This window comes from Platalea leucorodia (genome assembly GCF_965183815.1).
Source record: "Platalea leucorodia genome assembly, chromosome: 9".
In the NCBI taxonomy this organism is placed as follows: domain Eukaryota; kingdom Metazoa; phylum Chordata; class Aves; order Pelecaniformes; family Threskiornithidae; genus Platalea; species Platalea leucorodia.
Genome location: NC_138831.1, coordinates 24,089,859 through 24,108,782, shown reverse-complemented (window position 1 = coordinate 24,108,782; position 18,924 = coordinate 24,089,859). Strand labels below are relative to the sequence as shown.

The 18,924-nt window shown below is 38.6% G+C and overlaps 1 protein-coding gene across 1 annotated transcript in view; it reads left to right on the top strand.

The window, feature by feature from the left end:
• IQSEC1 (IQ motif and Sec7 domain ArfGEF 1) overlaps positions 1–18,924 on the top strand; it is a 69,398-nt gene that overhangs the window by 26,677 nt on the left and 23,797 nt on the right. Inside the window, exon 4 of the mRNA XM_082321638.1 lies at positions 14,494–14,655. Within this exon, the coding sequence (XP_082177764.1) occupies positions 14,494–14,655 (162 nt within the window). The remainder of the gene's footprint in view (positions 1–14,493; positions 14,656–18,924) is intronic.

Genomic DNA, 18,924 nt, shown 5'->3' with positions numbered 1-18,924 from the left:
AAGGTCCTTGGAGAATGGAGAACACAGGACAGTAGAGACAAAACTGTAGGTAATTGAAAACCATTTTTCTAGGAGTTTTATCACTTGATCATAGAATTTGTTTCAAACTATAACTTGGCACTCAATTTGGAACCTTAGTGTTGATTAAAGAAGTATACTTTTTTAAAGATGTTTTGTGGTATCCACTGTACTAGAACTATCGCCCAAATGGAATTATTTCTGCCAAAGAAATTGCAACTAAGAGCTTCTGTACATTCTCCTATTTTTGAATGGCAGTAGTGATTTCACCCTGCCAATAGGCTGTCAGATTGTGTGCTACCATTCATTGCCTTCCTAAAGGAAGGATTGCAGGTGCATGCCCAGAGTGCAGAGGCTCCCAGGGAAGCTTGGTGAGGCCAGCTGTGTTGAATTAGGCATTTTCTTCAGTGTAGTTTGAAAGGGTTGTAGTCTGCGAGAAATTACACTAGAAACCATTCCTCCCTTATAGGCAGAAGGAAAACACTACCTAGAAAGGTTTATTTTGCAGGCTCCAAACCCTGCCAATGCAAATCCAGCCTTTGAGACTGGTTTGCTTATAAACAAGGCTTCAAGAGGGCTTTTGACTGCTGCTTTAAAAAAAAAAGGGGGGGGGGGGGCGAGTAAAAAAGGCTGTGATTTTATTCTCATGTTTGTTTTGACTGCAGGCTGGAAATACCAGGTTTACCAGTTACTGCAGCCCAATCTGGTAGGATTTTCAGGTTCTGTTCTGCCACCGATGCACTGATGGCTCTAACAGATTAAATAGGACTGAATGGTTTAACCTCAGTAGTCTGAGGAAACACGTCCTGCCCGTGGGTCAACTTTGGGTAGTAGCAGACTTTAATTCTGTGTAGAGCTGTGCGTGTGTAGGAAGAAGTATATGGCCAGATGCCCTTCTCTTGTGCCACCATGATGGTGGCAGTAACTGGCTCCTTGCCAAATATTTGTGGCTACCAGGTATGTTTGTTGATAATGCTGCCCTCAGTTGCTCTCTCCTCAAACTGCAGTGACACACCCAACTGGGCCATGTCAAATAGAGTACGATGTAGTGATTATTCAGCATTCTCTTGGGCAGGGAGTACAAACACTTTCTGTATTAATAAAGTATTTTCAACAAAACTTGGACAACATTAGAGTGGTTTGAAAATTTGATGTGGCTGTGCCTAGTATTATAAAATATGGGAGATAAAAGTTTGTGTTTCTCAGACTCATTTGTTAATCTAGCAGAGACTAGAGTCATATTTACTATCTCCTGTGGGATATCAGATATTGGAAGACGCTGTTAAATGTCCTCTCATCTGGCAGTGTTCCTGTGGCATTGTGATTTCTTGCCACAGGAGCCAGTCTTGCTGGTGCTGGTGCCAATTTCTGACATTGCTGGTGAAGAGAGACTGTGAAGTACAGCTTGTGGGCCATTTGCACGATGCTGCTCTGCTTTTTATGCTGTGGCATAATTTTGTTGAGGGCTCTTTTTGTGTAGTGTTTTGTTGAAGGTTTTAAGGCCTAATCTTGCATCTACATCTTGGATGTAAATGAACATAACACCACTTTACATTGCTAGAACAGAGACTAGGCTATAAATATTTTTACAATACGTTTTCCCAGATGCCTTTTACCCCTAACCCCCCTTTTTTGTCCTCTTTTGCTTTCTGGAAAGGATAGTGACAGATGTAAAACTGTTCCCCATGTGTCCTCAGTCCATTACAGCATACTGTTTTGAAGAGTTTTCTGTAGCTTCCTTTATAACGGGCTATTGTCAAGGTTCCCACTGTTCCAAAGTTCTCTCAAAGGATTTATTGACAGAGCTAAAAAGGCATGAGTATCTGTTTGCATTATGCACTGATGTATCATCTTTTGACCTGTAAGCCCTAAAAGCCCTACCAACTTCATTTATTACATGATGAGGATGATTTTATTCAAAATTTTAAAATCACTATTAATATGAATTGAATACTAATTCCAGGAGCAGACTTTTTTAAACATGTCTAGATTCCTTGGAATATTAAGTATTTCTTTATTTTACTAAGCAGATATGAGAGGAATTTGCTCAGTGCTGGTGGGATTATACCAAATACAAAATTGCAAATTAAAATTTCTAGAGAAATTCTTGTTGGAAATCTGAGGCACACATAATAACATTTGTGAGCAGGCACATTTTTCATTTTCCATGAAAGCAGCTTTAACTGTTCAACAGAGGCATATGGTTTCCATCATTTACATGTAGAGATTGAAGGTAATTTGGATTCCTAAGTACTGTTACATTCAGAGTACTGCAAACTTTTTCTCTGTTTGAAATCCTTAAAAGTTGCCAGATGTTATTAATCTTTTTTAAAAAGTTTCACAAGTAGCCATTAGTTCAAATATTGTAATAAGTGTACTAATCTGATGTTCCTTCATTTACACCAATCACATGCCTAATGAATTTCACTTAAGATGCTGAACATACTTTCTGTACTGCTTTTAGTCAGGTCTCATGGCATCCATTCAGCATTCTAATATCTGGTCTGAAAACATGTATTTTTAGACTGTCACTCTTACAATTTTAAGTTGAAAGCTTATTGGAAACATTCCTAATGATTTTAGACTTTGTAAGTGCAGATTGAGTAGGAGGGAGAAGGTGTAAGTCAAACGAAATTGGTTCTCTTTAGCTTTGAACTAATTCTTTTATTTTGTCAGCTCATCTCTACTATCTTTGCAAATCATATATCTTCTGTGATTTTTTGGAATGATTCAATAGAAAGAGGAAAGGGAAGACAAGAGGCTTATTTCAGGATTTTGCAACAGAGCCATTTGCCATCCTCCTGTATATGCTGAGAGGGACTTTACTGTTGTTACAACATCTGGACTGCAGATTATTCAGCCACAGACAGTTCCAACAAAAATTAAAATCAAAGCACTCCATGTAGCTTGTCCTCTAACATGCCGAGGAGTTAGTAAGAAGAGAAGAATGTTCTTAGTATGACTCATTATTTCTAAAAAAGTTTAGCCCTAAGTGAGAACACCCAAAGAAAAAAAAAAAAAGCTCTGTGTGTTTTGCTTTGTTCCGTGTGTTTTATCTTTTCTCCCTGAGGACTCATTTTTCCTCCTTTTTTTTCCCCAAAATGAGTGCTTTGATTAGCATACGTTATGTCCCACCCGTAAGAAACAGCTGAAATGTATAACTGTGAGAATTCAAGCAATAGTATATTTAAGTGCTGGTTTCAAATATGGGCACAAGGATTCCCTTTATTGCCATTAAAAGGGAGTATAAACTTTACCAAATGTTGAAAGCAAATCTAGGTTTTGAACGGCTGCACTATGACCAGCAGTAACTGTGTGCGGGTGTCTCTGGAACCGTGAAAGAGCCATTACCTCATCCTCTGCCGCCAGCTCCGCCTGCCCTTAGACATTCTGGGCACACGTCTCCCTCCTGCTGCTACGTGCCAGGAATTGGTAACTGGTTTGCTCTAACAATGCCTGGGTGCGTGCTCAGGATAGAGTCGGTTATTAGAAAATGACCCTATGAATGGAGGAATTTGACTGGGTGAGCAGCTCGCAGGCAAGCATCTGATATGACTCTGGATGCCAGAATTTTAATTTCTCCCCCCCCGCCCCCAAATCTCAAGTGACCAAATTTTGAGGGTGAAAAATGTGACCAGCTGCCTTTGCAGGTGTACAGAGGACAGTTTGAATAGGGAGTTGGGAAGGCTGCATAGGAACCCTTGGAAGAAGAGTTAAGGAAAAGAGAAGGGGGCACCGACTCCTTCCTCCTGTTTAACAATTCACATCTATCTACTGAATTGGGGTTTGGTGGATGTGTAAATGAAAAATCTGGAGATCTTTAAACAGTATTTTTGCATTGCCAATTTAAAAGGTATCCCTTTTAAAGTAAATGTGATTGTCAATGTTTCCCATTTGCGGTCAGCAGAGCTGCAGAAATTGAAGCTGTAGTGCTTCTGTTCTGTGTAACTGGGGTGAGGGTGTGGAAAGAGAATTTAGGGCAGGGACACTACAAAATGTTAAGACAGGGACTGTTCCTTAATTTCAAGGACATAGTCATCTTAATGTCTCATTCCTGACTACAGCTGCGTAAACATGAAAGCAATACTTAGCCCTGGCAAATAGTTCTGAGAGAGCCAGCAGGTTTTTCATATATCTTGTCGCAAAGTGGAGTGTATTTTGCTCTGCTGGCAGCTACAAACTCTTTTCCCTACTCTTTGAGAAATGCAGGGATGCAATGGGGTCAAGAGGAGGTGAGAAAATCCTCATAGAGTGTTTTGGTCCATTTATTTAACTAAAATATTTCCTTCTTTCTTGCGAGGAAGGAGGGGGGCGGGGGCGGGGGCGTGCAGGGAAGCAGGCTGTCTACTGCCAAGAGAGGGAATAATGAGGAGCTACAAAATCTGCTATGGCATGATGACTCAGGATTGTTTTTACTAGCCAGGACATGTCCAGCTACTGCATTGCAACTGCTTGGGGTGTGCCTTATGATTCTCTTCACTGTGTTAACTGCTTTGTTCCTCAAGTCTGATGCTTCTCATATGGAAAAATCCTATTTCTGAAATAGCTTTAAACTCTATTTTTCCTCCTTTATTAGAATAACCCAGACTTTCTGCTTGGACCTTTTAGCTGCCTTTTATACACTTTTTACGGTTTTGTAATCAGGTCTGATTCAGGCAATAATTTTCAGATAAGTCTAAACATTCAGTAGCAATAATGTTTAATGTCTAATTTCCTAGTGCTTTACTAGGAAATAGTGACATAAAGAAACTGATTGATCAGACAGAAAGTAATGGTAGAACTGTTCAGGTCAGTTACCCAATTTTGTGAAAACTGATGTCTACAGAGTTTCTTCCCTTTCTTTTGCTCCCCCACCAAGTAGATCTGGGCACTGAGATCACTTTCTAGTAAATTCTTTTGTTAGTGACGTGAGTATAAATTAGCTTTCACTGAATGGAGATTACTCCAGGTAACTTGCTGTAATTGCAAGTAAGCTGTGACCTTCGCATCTGTGGTGGTAGTTTTTTGTTTTTTAAAAGTGAATTTAGTAGAGGTAAAGTATTTAGTCAGATTCTAGATGGTAAGAAAGAGATGAGCACAAACTTACCATTTACTGTTATCTATTAGACTTGCTGGTACAGCCAGTCTTCTAAACTGAGAAGATCTAAACTTCTAAACTCTTCTAAACTGAGAAGATTAACATATCATAATTTAGTGAAGAGAAGTCTTCCTCACTGTGGGGGGAAACTGTAGGGCTCCTGCCCAAATAATGTGAATAACTATCTCCCTGTTTCCACAAGATGCAGAGAAGCTGTGAGAAACATGCTGTTTCTTGGCTTATTTTTCTGACCCAGAGACTCTTTCTTGTAATTATCAGAAGATGCAATTTACATCTAGTTTTCTTTCTCTTCATTAAACAGTTGTGTGAGGTGAGGAAGACACAGATCACGCTTCCCAGTCAGTTTCTCTTAATTTTTTTCCTTTCAGTCCCTTTCTTGCATTGCTGCATAGTTGAGTGAACTCTGACAAGTTGGCAGTAGTTTTGGTAGTATTTTAAGGATATTGAGTTTTTTCTTCTTTCCCAGAAGGTTTAAAACAGGCATAGTGGTTCTCTTAGCTTCATTGCAGCAGCAGTAGGATATTCAGCTAAAGTGAAGGAAGAAGTACAACCATAGAAACAAAATTTAGCTGTCTGCCAAACTAAGGAGAATGTTCAACTAGCTTGTTATTGCCAACTTGGCTATTTAAAAATATTTAACTTCTTAAATTATTCTAAGAAAAGTCTTAGATTCTTGCTATTAAAAAAGCCATCCCTGGATTTTAATGTTAAACTAATGTTTAGTTTTGTGACAACTGTAAATATTTTCAAAATGGGATCTCTAGTATCAAAGGCAAGGAAGATTATTTTCTTTTAACAGAGGGCTGGCATCATAGCTGCATTAAATTCTCCACCCCCAACATGAAAAGATTTCTTTGGCAGCAGCGTGTTTGTGAACTGTTTCTGTTTGCAGTTTTGACAGCCTCTAAGAAATGTTTGTAGTTCTGGTTTGTTTGTTTGCTAGATTCTCTCAGCTTATGGTCCTTTCAGCGTAGCATGCGTGTGTGTGCCTCAACACAGATATGAAACGAAAAAGCATAGATGTGCCTTCAGAAATACTGAAGTTCTTTCTAGATGTTTCACCAAGCTTCTCATTTTCAGTCAGGCTAGCTTTATCCCCCTTCTCTCAGATGGCTGTAAGAACAGTATGTTTGTGGTTATTTACATTGTGTGAATAAATCCCTCGTGTACCTCAAAAGGTACTTTTGGCATTGCTGGTTATTGGAAATCTAGATTTGGGCAAGCTGCTTTCTGTACTCATTTGTTTATTAATGCTTCCATTTTACAGCTCTGTTATTGTCTGAGCATCTAAAAGGAAATACAAAGATTTAATGTGGTTTTGGTTGCTTGTAAGCTTTACATGTTTAGCAAGTCAGAAACAGGGAAGGCTTTATACACCTTTGTGCTGTGGTTTTGTTGAATGTTTCTTTTTGGGGTAGTGCTTGCTATTCTCTTCTCCTGTTGGCCAGCGTGGACATAGGCGCTTTATCCATACTGGGGCTTGGTTAGTACAACTGATTGTGCAGCTATGGGGGGAGCTTGACTGGATTTTAAAAAAGAACCCAAAACAAAACCAAAACAAAACACCACAAAACAAACCAACCAACCAAAAACAAAACAAAACAAACAAAAAACCAAAACCACAAACACAACACAACAAAACCCTTTTTCTCCTAGTTCAGTTTTTCAGGACGTCCTAAACCAGCAGTAGGAATGAGAGAAGAGACTGATGCCAGTGCTGGCACTGCCACTGAAGTTCTCACCTAACTACAGCACTTAGGTTTAATGTGGTTTTTTTGCAGTAAGACTGGCTGTACCAGCAAGTCTAGTAGATAACAGTAAATGGTAAGTTTGTGCTCATCTCTTTCTTACCATCTAGAATCTGACTAAATACTTTTCCTCAACTAAATTCACTTTAAAAATTCCCTGCAGTGTTTTTGCAAAAATCGTATTTGCAATAATTTTAAAGATAACATTTTGAATATCGAGGTAATACAAAGCCTTATTTCCCAAGTACCACTACCCTTTGGAATCTGGTGTTACTTTATGTCCAACAACAACATAAGGTGGTGTATTTCTAACCGTGTTTCCTTTTGTGGCTTAAACAGCAATCTGTGTGTCTGTCCCTGTCTCTACACTACCTGTTGGGTTGTGTGAGCACAGTTGTTGACAGCTTTGCCCTGAACCGACTTGGGAAGTCGGTCACCAGATGCTGTTATCCTTCCCCTCTTCAAAGGAGGAGCTGTTTCTGACTATGGGTTTCCTGCTTTCTCAAACTCTGGCAGGTCTTGAGCACCTCTGAAAACAGAATTCAAGCAGAGGGAATTTCAAACCAGGGACTGGAATTATGTGATTTTGACAGCCTATGTTTAGTAATTCATGGAGCTTTAGGGCTGTTTTTTATGATTGGCAATCCAGATTTTCTGCAACACGTAGTTGGTGATTATCTTTGCAGGTTGATGATGTTCTCATGTGGTGTAAATTATTGTAATAGCAGGTATCCTAAAGTTGTCTGTCAGTGGTTCCTCTGACCAAGTGAAACTTATTTGAGACAAATAATGACACATTCAGAATTATAGATATCTGGATCACTGCTCTCCTTACTAGTTTGCTCATGACAATAAAAATATTAGGAATGCAGTGGTTTTCTAAAGATACTGTGCTTCTTATATACATGCAGGTTTTAGTCTAATGAAAAAAAATATTTTTTTTCTTTCTCTATATATTCTATATAGAAATATATAGAATATCTAGAAATATATATATTAGAATATATTTGTGACAATATATTAGAATATATTAGAAATATGTAGAATATATATACTATATTTCTATATAGAATATATAGAGAAATATAGAATATATATATATAATATATATATAGAAATATAGAATATATATATTTCTATATATTCCATATAATTCTATATATTCTTAACTTGGATAAGGGACACTTGTCTCAGGGGAACTACAGGCCTGTCAGCCTGACCTCGGTGCTGGGGAGGGTCATGGAGCAGATCATCCTGAGTGCCATCACGCGGCATGTGCGAGACAACCAGGGGATCAGGCTCAGCCAGCATGGGTTCATGAAGGGAAGATCCTGCTTGACCAACCTGATCTCCTTCTATGACAAGGTGACCCGCTTGGTGGATGAGGGGAAGGCTGTGGCTGTTGTCTACGTGGCCTTTAGTAAGGCCTTTGACACTGTCTCCCACAGCATTCTCCTGGAGAAACTGGCTGCTCATGGCTTGGATGACTGCACTCTCCGCTGGGTAAAAAACTGGCTGAATGTCTGAGCCCAGAGAGTGGTGGTGAACGGAGTCAAATCCAGTTGGCGGCCGGTCACGAGTGGTGTTGCCCAGGGCTCAGTATTGGGGCCAGTTCTGTTTAATATCTTTATCAACGATCTGGACAAGGGGATTGAGTGTACCCTCAGTAAGTTTGCAGACAACACCAAGTTGGGCGGGAGTGTTGATCTGCTGGAGGGTAGGAAGGCTCTACAGAGGGATCTGGATAGCCTGGATTGATGGGCCGAGGCCAACTGTATGAGGTTCAACAAGGCTCAGTGCCGGGTCCTGCACTTGGGTCACAACAACCCCATGCCACGCTAGTGGCTGGAGAGCTGCCCAGCAGAAGAGGACCTGGGGGTGCTGGGTGACAGCCACCTGAACATGAGCCAGCAGTGTGCTCAGGTGGCCAAGAGGGCCAATGGCATCCTGGCTTGTATCAGGACTAGTGTGGCCAGCAGGACCAGGGAGGTGACAGTGCCCCTGTACTTGGCACTGGTGAGGCTGCACCTCGAGTACTGTGTTCGGTTTTGGGCCCCTCACTACAAGAAGGACCTTGAGGTGCTGGAGCATGTCCAAAGAAGAGCAACGAAGCTGGTGAAGGGTCTTATGAGGACAAGTCTTATGAGGAGTGGCTGAGGGAGCTGGGGTTGTTCAGCCTGGAGAAAAGGATGCCCAGGGGAGACCTTATTGCTCTCTACAACTACCTGAAAGGAGGTTGTAGCGAGGTGGGTGTCGGTGTCTTCTCCCAAGTAACAAGTGATAAAAACGGGCTCAAGTTGCACCAGGGGAGATTTAGATTGGATATTAGGAAAAATTTCTTCACAGAGAGTGTTTAGGCATTGGAACAGAGTGCCCAGGGAAGTGGTACAATCACAGTCCCTGGAAGTGTTCAAAAAACATGTGGATGTGGTGCTTAGGGACATGGTTTAGAGGTGGACCTGGCAGTTAGGTTAACAGGTTGGACTTGATGATCTCAGAGGTCCTTTCCAACCTGAATGATTCTGTGATTCTATGAATATACCAACTTTGATATTATTACCCTATTCATTGTTCTTCTTTTCTCTTCTACCCCATACTCCAAAGGAGAGCTCATTCTTAGGGGAGCCTCGTACATCACTTACATTAGCGAAACTCTTAAACATACAGACCTTTTTGTGACTTTTCCAGATTCAACCTGCATAGCTGTTAAAGCGAAAAAACCCAACTCCTCCTCAGCTTTACAAGCTATAAACCCTCAACAAACCGCCACTCTAATGAGATCTATGCAAACATCAGCAAGTTATATGAACTTCCACTGAATTTACACTTTGAGTACTGCATGTAGAACTTGCTGAGTAAGCCATCTCCTGGTTAGTATTACACCTATCAAGGAATGGCATAATACCGACTAGAGGAAATAGCAGTGATGTGCAGGGATTTACTATTGTTTTGGCTTTTGAGGGAATGGGTTTTTAGGGGGCCCGGGGGCTGGGTTTTTTTGCTCTTTGTTTTTTTAACTGTTGTCTGTGTATGATTTTGTACTCTTCATTCCTGGAATTTGCTTCTTTTTAAACATGTCAGTTTCCAAAAATTACTGCAGGATCCAGCCTGTCTTCAGAAACACAAAAAGACAACATTTTTACTGGATATGACCAGTATTCTCCAAGAAGCGTGCTTATTAAAATATACTGTTTTGATCTGTTATTTTGAAATTTGCATCACTTTCTCCCTCGATGTTTTTCCCCTGAAAGTCACTTTATATCATTCTAAAGGTTTTGTTATTAATCAGTTTCTGGCAAATTCCTTAGCCCTTTATTGAACATCTGAGAATCTTATGTAAATATGTTTTTGCACGTCTTTTTGTATTAGTTGATTTTTTTTTTCCTTCCTTTCGGTAAATTTATTTTGATTTGTTTTGGTTGTTGTTGGGTTTTTGTTTGGCTGGTTTGGTTTTGGGTTTTTTTTAGATAGAAGGAATTTTTAGCTTTATTTTGGAAGCAATCCTGTAAATATCAAAAGTTCTTTAAATATGTATATTGTCAGCTATGTAAGGTGCTAGCTTTAGAGGGTGTATTTTGATATTAGTTAATGTGTTCAAATCTGAAAAGAAAAGCTCTGCTTATGCAGCTTCCATGATTGCTATTTATAGACTTCTCATCCTCCCTGTTATTGGTAGGTGTAATTAACAAGCCATCACTGGGAATTTTCCTAATCACAAAAGACTCTTAGTTTTAAGTATAAAACGGTCTATGCTCAATTCTGAGTAGGCAGAAGTGAGGATAACATGTCAGATATCCTATCTCATGTTAAATCTGTGACCCTTTCATGTCCCGCTCCCTTCTGCATCCAGTCATACACTTTAGGAAAATTAGGGTTTGGTGAAAAAGAAAGTTTGTCCAATTTAAAACAGCTGGTTTTGCCAGCAGTAGAATCCGTGTTTGCTGGTGGTGTCTTTTAAAACCTGGCTTCCCAGAAACCCTGTCAGCTACCTGGTATTTTTTGCCTTTCATTGGGAAGGAGTAAATGAGTATCCGGTAGTTTGCTGATAGTCAACACCACAACCTACATGTCCTCTTGGTTCATTTAAGAGGCAATTCCTTCATGCTTTAGTAATATTTGAAATTTGTGATGTTCAGGATGACTTAAATTTCCATGAACCTATTTAGTTCTTCAATTTCGCTGAATTTGAAAAGAGGGAAAATATTGCTTGTGTTTAAAGACAGAGAGGGAAGGCACCCTTGTGTACATTTTTCTCTTAACCTGTTGTTAGCTTCACTTTTTAAGTAAAATTTCATTGGAAGTGCAGCACTTTAGAATGCTCTTACAAAGTCACCGTTTTCTATTAAGTACTTTTCCTGTTGAATAAGATAATTTTGCACCTGGTGCTGGGGGTGGGAGGGAGCCTAGAACAGCAGTAAAACTCCCTGAACCTCCCTAGCTTGCAAGGTGATTAAAAAAAAAGGGGGGTGGGGGAGATTGTTCTTCCAATAAGCTGTTTGATAAAGTTTAGTTCATATTAAATTCAGTTTCTTGGTCAAGAGTATTGAATGAATTCAAGGTTTCAGATCATCAAAAATAGAAATATGAGGAAAATTTTGTGGGCAAGCTAGATTTCCAGAACAGAAACCAAAATTAGCATTTATGAGCTGAATGGGAAGCTAGGGAGATACCCATTGGATAAGAAAATTTTTCTTCCTCTGATATTTAATACCCACATTTAGCCACAGAAACTTATTTTATGTAGAACTTTACTTGTGCACATTCCCATATACCCCTTAACCTTCAGAGTTCTCCTGTGAGCAAAATAGTATTAATTTTGGTAATAGGAAAACTGAAAACTTTGTAGGCTGCCTTGCTCAACGAGTGATATCCTAACAACTACAGAGTGGCACCAGCTGCCTCTGGCTACTTGCGCTTTATGCCATCCTTTGGAATATACTCTATTGTAGGCTGTCATTAATTGGGGTGAGGTACCAAAAGACCACCTGAAGCTATAGGTTCTGTCATTAAGAATTATCCTGCTAATGCTTGCTCTAAGAAATCCTTTTTCCCCATTGTAGTGATAACTATTGGAACCTTCAAAGAAAGACGAAAGTAACATTATGGAAAGTTACAGTTCTCATCTCTTCTCTAGAGAAGCCCTTTAATTCTTGAGTTCTTTGTTTTCAGCAGTAGCTCTGTGCTGGCTTAGTCTGCGTGCTTGGCTGTTGGTTGGGGTCAACCCATAAGTAGCTCTTCAGTTGAGGGTCAATCACATTCTCTAGGTTTGCAGTTGTTTTTCTAGAACAGAACAACAAAGTTAATGATTTTTAGAGGACAGATTTCAGAATAATGACACAATTTTATTGATCTCTAGTTGGCAAATTCAATGGGTAGGGCCGTGAATTAGAAGAAATAAAGTTTCTTCACACTGGAAATGACTTACAGGTTTGTTACTCTGAAGTTTATGTCACTGCTACTACAGTTTGATTTATCAAATAGGGAAAGAGTAGTCTTCATTCTTACAGTTCAGAGTTTCAGGTACTATTTTCATGTTATTACAGTTCAGAGTTTATGTTGCTTCCATGCTACAACTTTTGTAAGAACTTGGACTACTTTCAGATAATCCTAGACTGCAAAACTTCCTGATGCTTCACTTCAGCATGAAGAAAGTATCAATGGGAAAAGAGCTTTTGGCTTCCAGTGTATTGCTACATGCATTTTTAAGTCTGTTTTGGAGTCTTAGCTAGCCTGGTTTAAAGTGCATTTGAATAAAGTGAACCAGAAGCAGAGCTGCTTATGTGAAAAAGCAGACCCTGACTTATGTAAAATTATACAACTACATAGGAACTGATGCAAAATAAATCATGTGTCACCTTTGTGATGATTTTAAATGTTCAGGCTTATGGGGGTGGTAAGAATTCAAGTTGTGGTTTAGTACAATAAGTAATGGTCCAGCATTTTCTATACCTCAACTAAAGGTGATCTTTGGGTCAAGTTGTGCTTTTTGATCGTGTTTTTTGTTTTCTGTTTTGACAATTGCTGGAGAGGAACTCTCCTGGGTTTGTATCGCTCTGAATTTTATGGACGAATGTAGCTCACTAACAAGGGGGATGGAGAAAGCTATTCCTCTTTTTGTTGGATGCTGTGAATTTAAATTCAGAAAGATTAAGAATTCTGAAATACAACTCAAAAGCATATGAACGTAGCAGTTATGTTACCTACAAGCAAAAAGGTACTTTTTGAGTATGAAGGAGATTCATTTTACAAGATTGTATTTAGAAGTTGACCATATGTGTAATCTTATGTCAGGTGAAAAGAGGCTCAAAGCCTGATGCAAGAAATTGAGATTTGAGAACTCCCTTTTGATTAAATGATATATATTCCTCTGATCTATCTAACTCTTAATAAGGTATTAAGTGTATAATAGTGTAATGTAAAACAGTAGGAGAACTGAATGGTGATGTATTTAGTAACGTTATTTGCAATTAAAAACCCTGAGGAAGGGTTATGGTTGTATGATTAACCTTGTATAAAAATAGTACGGTCACCTTGACCTTTGAAATTGATTTTGCTTGCCTTAAAGGAAATATCTTTCAGGTCATCCAGCATGCTGCAAATCATTGACTCTTACAGGTGGACATTATATTATAATTCCTTACAAAATAAAGATGTTGATGGCATTACTGGTTCTGTAAAGATATCCCTTTAATATCTTTAAAAGAAATTATGGTTGTCTGTTGTGTCACACTGCTGGAAGATGCAGTGCACGCTATGTGCTGTCAGGGGAATTTTATATCACTTTAAAATATAAGCAGCATTTGCCTTTATAAGCAGTATATTTTATTGCCAGAAACCTATTCCATCCCCAACCCTCCTCCCAGCACACACTTCTTAATATGTTAAAATGAGTAGCTTCGACTTGCTTTGTTTTGAGATCTGAAAATGGTTACAGCTAAATCTGGAGGTGATGTATAAAGATATGTAAAATACTGCAGAAACTATGAAGGTGCCTGTCTGAGGGAGGGAAATCTGGGACAATGGGTGTGTTAAAGGACAAGAAAAAAAAATTAAATTAGATGGGAGCTCCACTATTTTTAATTGCTTCTTTTTGCATGACTGACTTTCCCCCCCCCCCCCCCCCCCCTTATTTTTTGTATTCTCAGCTTGCAAGTTGTATCTCTTCAGATGTTTTTGTTCAATAAGTTTAACTTTTGACAGCAGCGGGGTGGGAGGTCAGGGCTGGGTTTTGTTTCTTGTTTTTCATCGGCAGCTTTTTAGTTCAGTTTCTGGAAGGTACAGCGCTCCCAGCAACAGGACCATTTAGTAGCTGATGTTGGGCTTGTCTTTTGCATTGACAAGTGTTTTGACTTTCATGCCTGAAGCTGCTTGCATATAAAGCTTCTATTTGGAAGGGTTATGGAGCAGGGAAATGTGTCATAACATGCAAAGATGTGTTTCAAAGCTAGTAAGCTATTAACAGTGAACAGTATGTTCTACGGGATGGTCAATTTATTCTGAAACTATACTAGCCCATACTAATAGTATGTTAGTCAAAAGTGATTGGCAAAATTGTTATAAAATTTTAATCAGATGCCTTCAGGTCCAATGGAAGAAAATTAATAGTTTTGTATTCTCATTTCTCCTCAGAAAACCTGAAAAAGGAGTCCAGTACCTAATTGAGCGAGGTTTTGTGCCAGACACTCCAGTTGGTGTTGCCCACTTTCTCCTGCAAAGGAAAGGACTCAGCAGACAGATGATTGGAGAATTTCTGGGAAATCGACAAAAACAGTTCAACCGGGATGTATTAGAGTGAGTATTGTGGGGGGAGGAGGTAAGCATATTTTAATGTTCAAGTAAGACGTTTCGTCAAGCTAGAGGTAGTAATGGACTCTGACTGTTTTGTGCTTATCTCTGGATCTTGTTCTGAAGGAGGGGGAAACTAGACTCGAAGGGTTAAGAAAGAAAACATGCACATGAGCAAATATTTATTTCTTTGTTTTCCAGCTAAGTTACTGTTTTGTTACTGATCCAGCAAGATACTTAAAAAGATTTATATTCCCTGTGGTCATGTACATTTACTCTAAATTTATGTTTTAATTTCATTGGCATTAGAGTATGTTATTTCGAAGTCTTTTTCCTTCCTCAGGCTCTCTAATAATTTACTGAACAAAACAAAATAATATTATATGCAACATAAGGCTTCATCAGTCACAGAACATGAAAATAATTATTACAGCCAAATGGCTCAGATGTTAGATAAACAGGGATTTCAGCGTGTACAGGCATATGCTGACAAGATCGATACAAACTGTTATTTTCCAAAAGATTAGATAAACAAAAACTGTTTCAAAACCCAAAGAAATTCAAACCAGAGAATTAGGCTTTCAGCAGCTTGGTCATAAATTTCTAAACTTTATATACAGAGTAGACCAGAAATGAAGTTGCTTTATTTTAAGAGGGTGTTCATTTAAAATATGTATTCTTCTGGGGCTTCTTTTTTTTTTTTTTTTTTTTAATCCGATATACTGACCTGTAAACACGAATACATCTTAGTCGAGTTTTATTCAGGGAATTGTGTAAAAAATTTAGTTAGATGTTTAACAAAACTGCTGAGAATGAAAGCAAAAAACACCACGTCTTGCCCATTAAGGAAGACTAGGAAAAATTCTGACCACAGGTTTTAACCAGAGTATAATGAAAGCTGTACTGAACTTTGCATTGGTCTATAGATGCAGTCTTTCTTGAGGACTGAATGTTGATACATAATATTGATACCATAATATTGATACATTGCAAAACTTTTATGGTTATGATATCATGATACAAAGTGTCTGCCAACACCCTATATTTTCTTTGCATATTTCTCATAGACTGCTCTCACTGGCTTCATACTGCAAAGATGTTGGTCACGTTCTCTACAGTCATCCTGATCTTACTATTATGCTGTTAGAACTTATGTGTCTCAAATTGCAAACTAGAACATTGTATTAATACAGCTAATGGCATGTGTACATATGCCATAGACCTTTTTTTTTAGAGGTTTTATAATTTTTTCCTGTGCCTTGGTAAAGGTTGCCTTCTTATACCCAACAAAAAGCAACGGCAGATCCTCTGTACCAAAGCATGCAGCCAGCCTTACAATACAGAGTAATAGAATATGGCTTCATTTTGATGCAGTCCTTACTCAGCATGAGTCATTATTAGCTACTTGTAGTGATCATCTGGATTTTGCAATTATGAGTCAGACTAGGGTGAAGACTTTCCAAAGAGTGTGTATTTTCTAATTTTTTTAAAAGAAAACAGTACAGGTCCATGACGAGATGATTTATAATCTTAGACGATGCATTTTGTGATCTTGAACAAATCGTTTGCCCTCACCGTCTCAAACAGACTAGCAGAACATGGGTAACTAGAAGTGTGTCTCTGCTAAGCCAGATGCTGTATCTGTGATGAGGCGAATTATTCACAGTAAGGTCATAATCACCTACCTACAACCCCACAGCAATCCTTTTAAGTATCTATTCTTAAATAAGCTGTTTCAGCTATGCTTTGGGGCGAGGAACACCCTGTAAGTGGTGCAGTTCTCTTGATAGTGTTCTGAACCTTGCCTGCAAATAGGAACAAGGTATTTTTTCTTAAAAAGAGACAACAGAATAGCATTTCATCTTAAATATCACATTTACAGATTGGAGGTACATTTTGTCAAACTGATGATAACTCCCGGTTGTTACATAGAAAAGATATTTTAACAGATGATCCTTTTTCTGTCACACAATTTAATTTCAAGTGACTTGCTGTGATTTGTGTTCAAATTTCCAGAGTCCTGTAAATTAGGGTGTGTTAACTGTTTGAAATCTTCTTTTCACTGGAGCTTCAAAAATATTTAAGAGAGTAGCCTAAATTTTTGACCAAGAGCTGCATTCTGGGCCTACTGTAGTTGCTACCTGGTGGTAGCTCAAGTGTAGAGGCATTGTTTGGGTGGCGTGGGGCTGGCATAGCTGGCATTGATGTTGTTGCCCTGGTCAACATTTGGGGCACACCTCCTGAAGCGCTGCTGTTCTGCAGTGAGCCTCAACTTTCTCTCTCTGCTTGACCAAGGAGTGCTTGATGTAATAGAGATGTAGCTGAGGATCTGACCTTCTACTGTGTCTTGACTTTGCATTAGAAAGCAAAAGTACAGTCACTCAAAGAAAGAATAAAATAAAACCATCATAAAGAACACTGTTAAAAATGAGAGGGAAAGCATGACGTTCTGTTGCTCTGTATGGGACTCCATCATTTCAGTCCATTACACTACACAGTTACGTGCAAGAGTACAGGCAAGGGGTACAGTAGAGAACGAAGGCAGTTGTAGCTGCACTGACCCAGCGAGTGGTGTGTTCCACTCTTCTTGCCTAAATTTTGTGGAGAGGTCGTAAGCAGGGGATAGTTCCCAGGAAGAACTTTCATTATCTGCCTACCTAGAAGTGGCGAAGCCTAGCTGCTTCTTGCTTTTACCTGCCTGGGGCACGTAACTGTACTAGTGAAGATGTGGTCGATCAGCACAGGCTTATTCACCCAGAGTACGTATGTATTCAAGTTCTCCTGCAGTGACTAAAGTCTCTTTAATCATGTTCTCTTTATCATTATGATCATGACGTTGTTATCAAGGATCATAATTTTGTTAACTGTTGTTAACAAAAACTAAACCAGTCTGTCTGATCTGACTTCTTTCACGTTTTCATTTGCTGTAATGACCTAGCTAAAATAACTTGTTCCCTTTTTTGTAATGACATAGCCACTAGAAAAGTTTTATTTACTATTTTTTTAAATATTTGCAGAAAAGTACTGGTTCCAGTTAAGAACATTGACGATGGTGGTACATCTGCTGTCTCCATAGTTCATATAAAAGATTGTTTAAGACCCCTCCCCATTACGTTGTTGGCCAGCATGTTTCTGGAGGTCCTTAATTGCTCTAATTACTTCATTTTGACTCCAGCTTGTCTGCACATGTGCTTTACACCTTTGAAGGAGAAAAGAGCTTTTGAAAGTGTTACAGAACTTACAATAGGTGAGAAGACTGTGAACATTATTGCAGAACTGATAATAGGTTTTTAGGTGTGGATTGGAAAGGGCGTGAGAAATGCCACGCCTGTTTGTTTGTTTCCTTGCACTTCTGCATAAAGGGAAAAATATTCAAGGCAAAGTGAATAAATTGCTTTGATATTAATCTATGTTAGCTACAATGTTACTAGAAGAAAAATGTGAGCTACTTCAATTTGTCATTGTATAGCTATACATTTAAAAAAAGGCTTTTAAAACTGGACTGTGCTTTCTTTCTGTGGCTTCTGCATTACAGTGCTGTTAACTTGCAGTGATTCATGTCTGGTTATTTAAAAACGAAAAGTGAAGTTTAAAGAAAGGAAATTTATAAGCTTCTCATTTTAAAGTAGTCTTTAAACAAAGTATTAGAATGACATAGTTCACATCGTTGATTATATTAAACTGGTTCCTTTTTTATTTTTTGTCAGCACTGTATTTTCAGAGCAAGAAAGTAATTATTTCTCCATAAGTGTTAACTGAAAGACATGGCAAATGATGGGGAGATGAGAATTACAGTAATAGTAAGAGAGGGTCCAAACAAGATTAGGTTTTTTTCTCTCTATGTAAGAACATTCCTAGACACAGAGCCATTTGTACAGATTATTGTGCTTGCTGCAGGCTGTTTGAGATATGATATCTTGAGCAGTATAAACTATTTATTATTATTATAGCCATTATAATAATTGATTGGCCTGGAAGCACAAAACCAATAATTATTCTTGGCAACGGTATGTCACTTACATTGGTCAGACATTTGTCATTCCAGCAGCTCTTCTGTTTAAAAAAAAAAATAAGGGTCTGCTTACAGGTACACAGTCTCATTGATCCATTAATTGCAATCCTTCCTTCACAGCTTACCTACAATCATTGCAATTGCTGCTGAATGTTTCAAAAAACTCCATGAATCTCTACAAGAGATGGAAAATTGAAAGGTTTTGTTGGTCTCGAAATCTTACCTTTGGTCCTGTGGTGTTATAAATTAAAAGACACAATGGC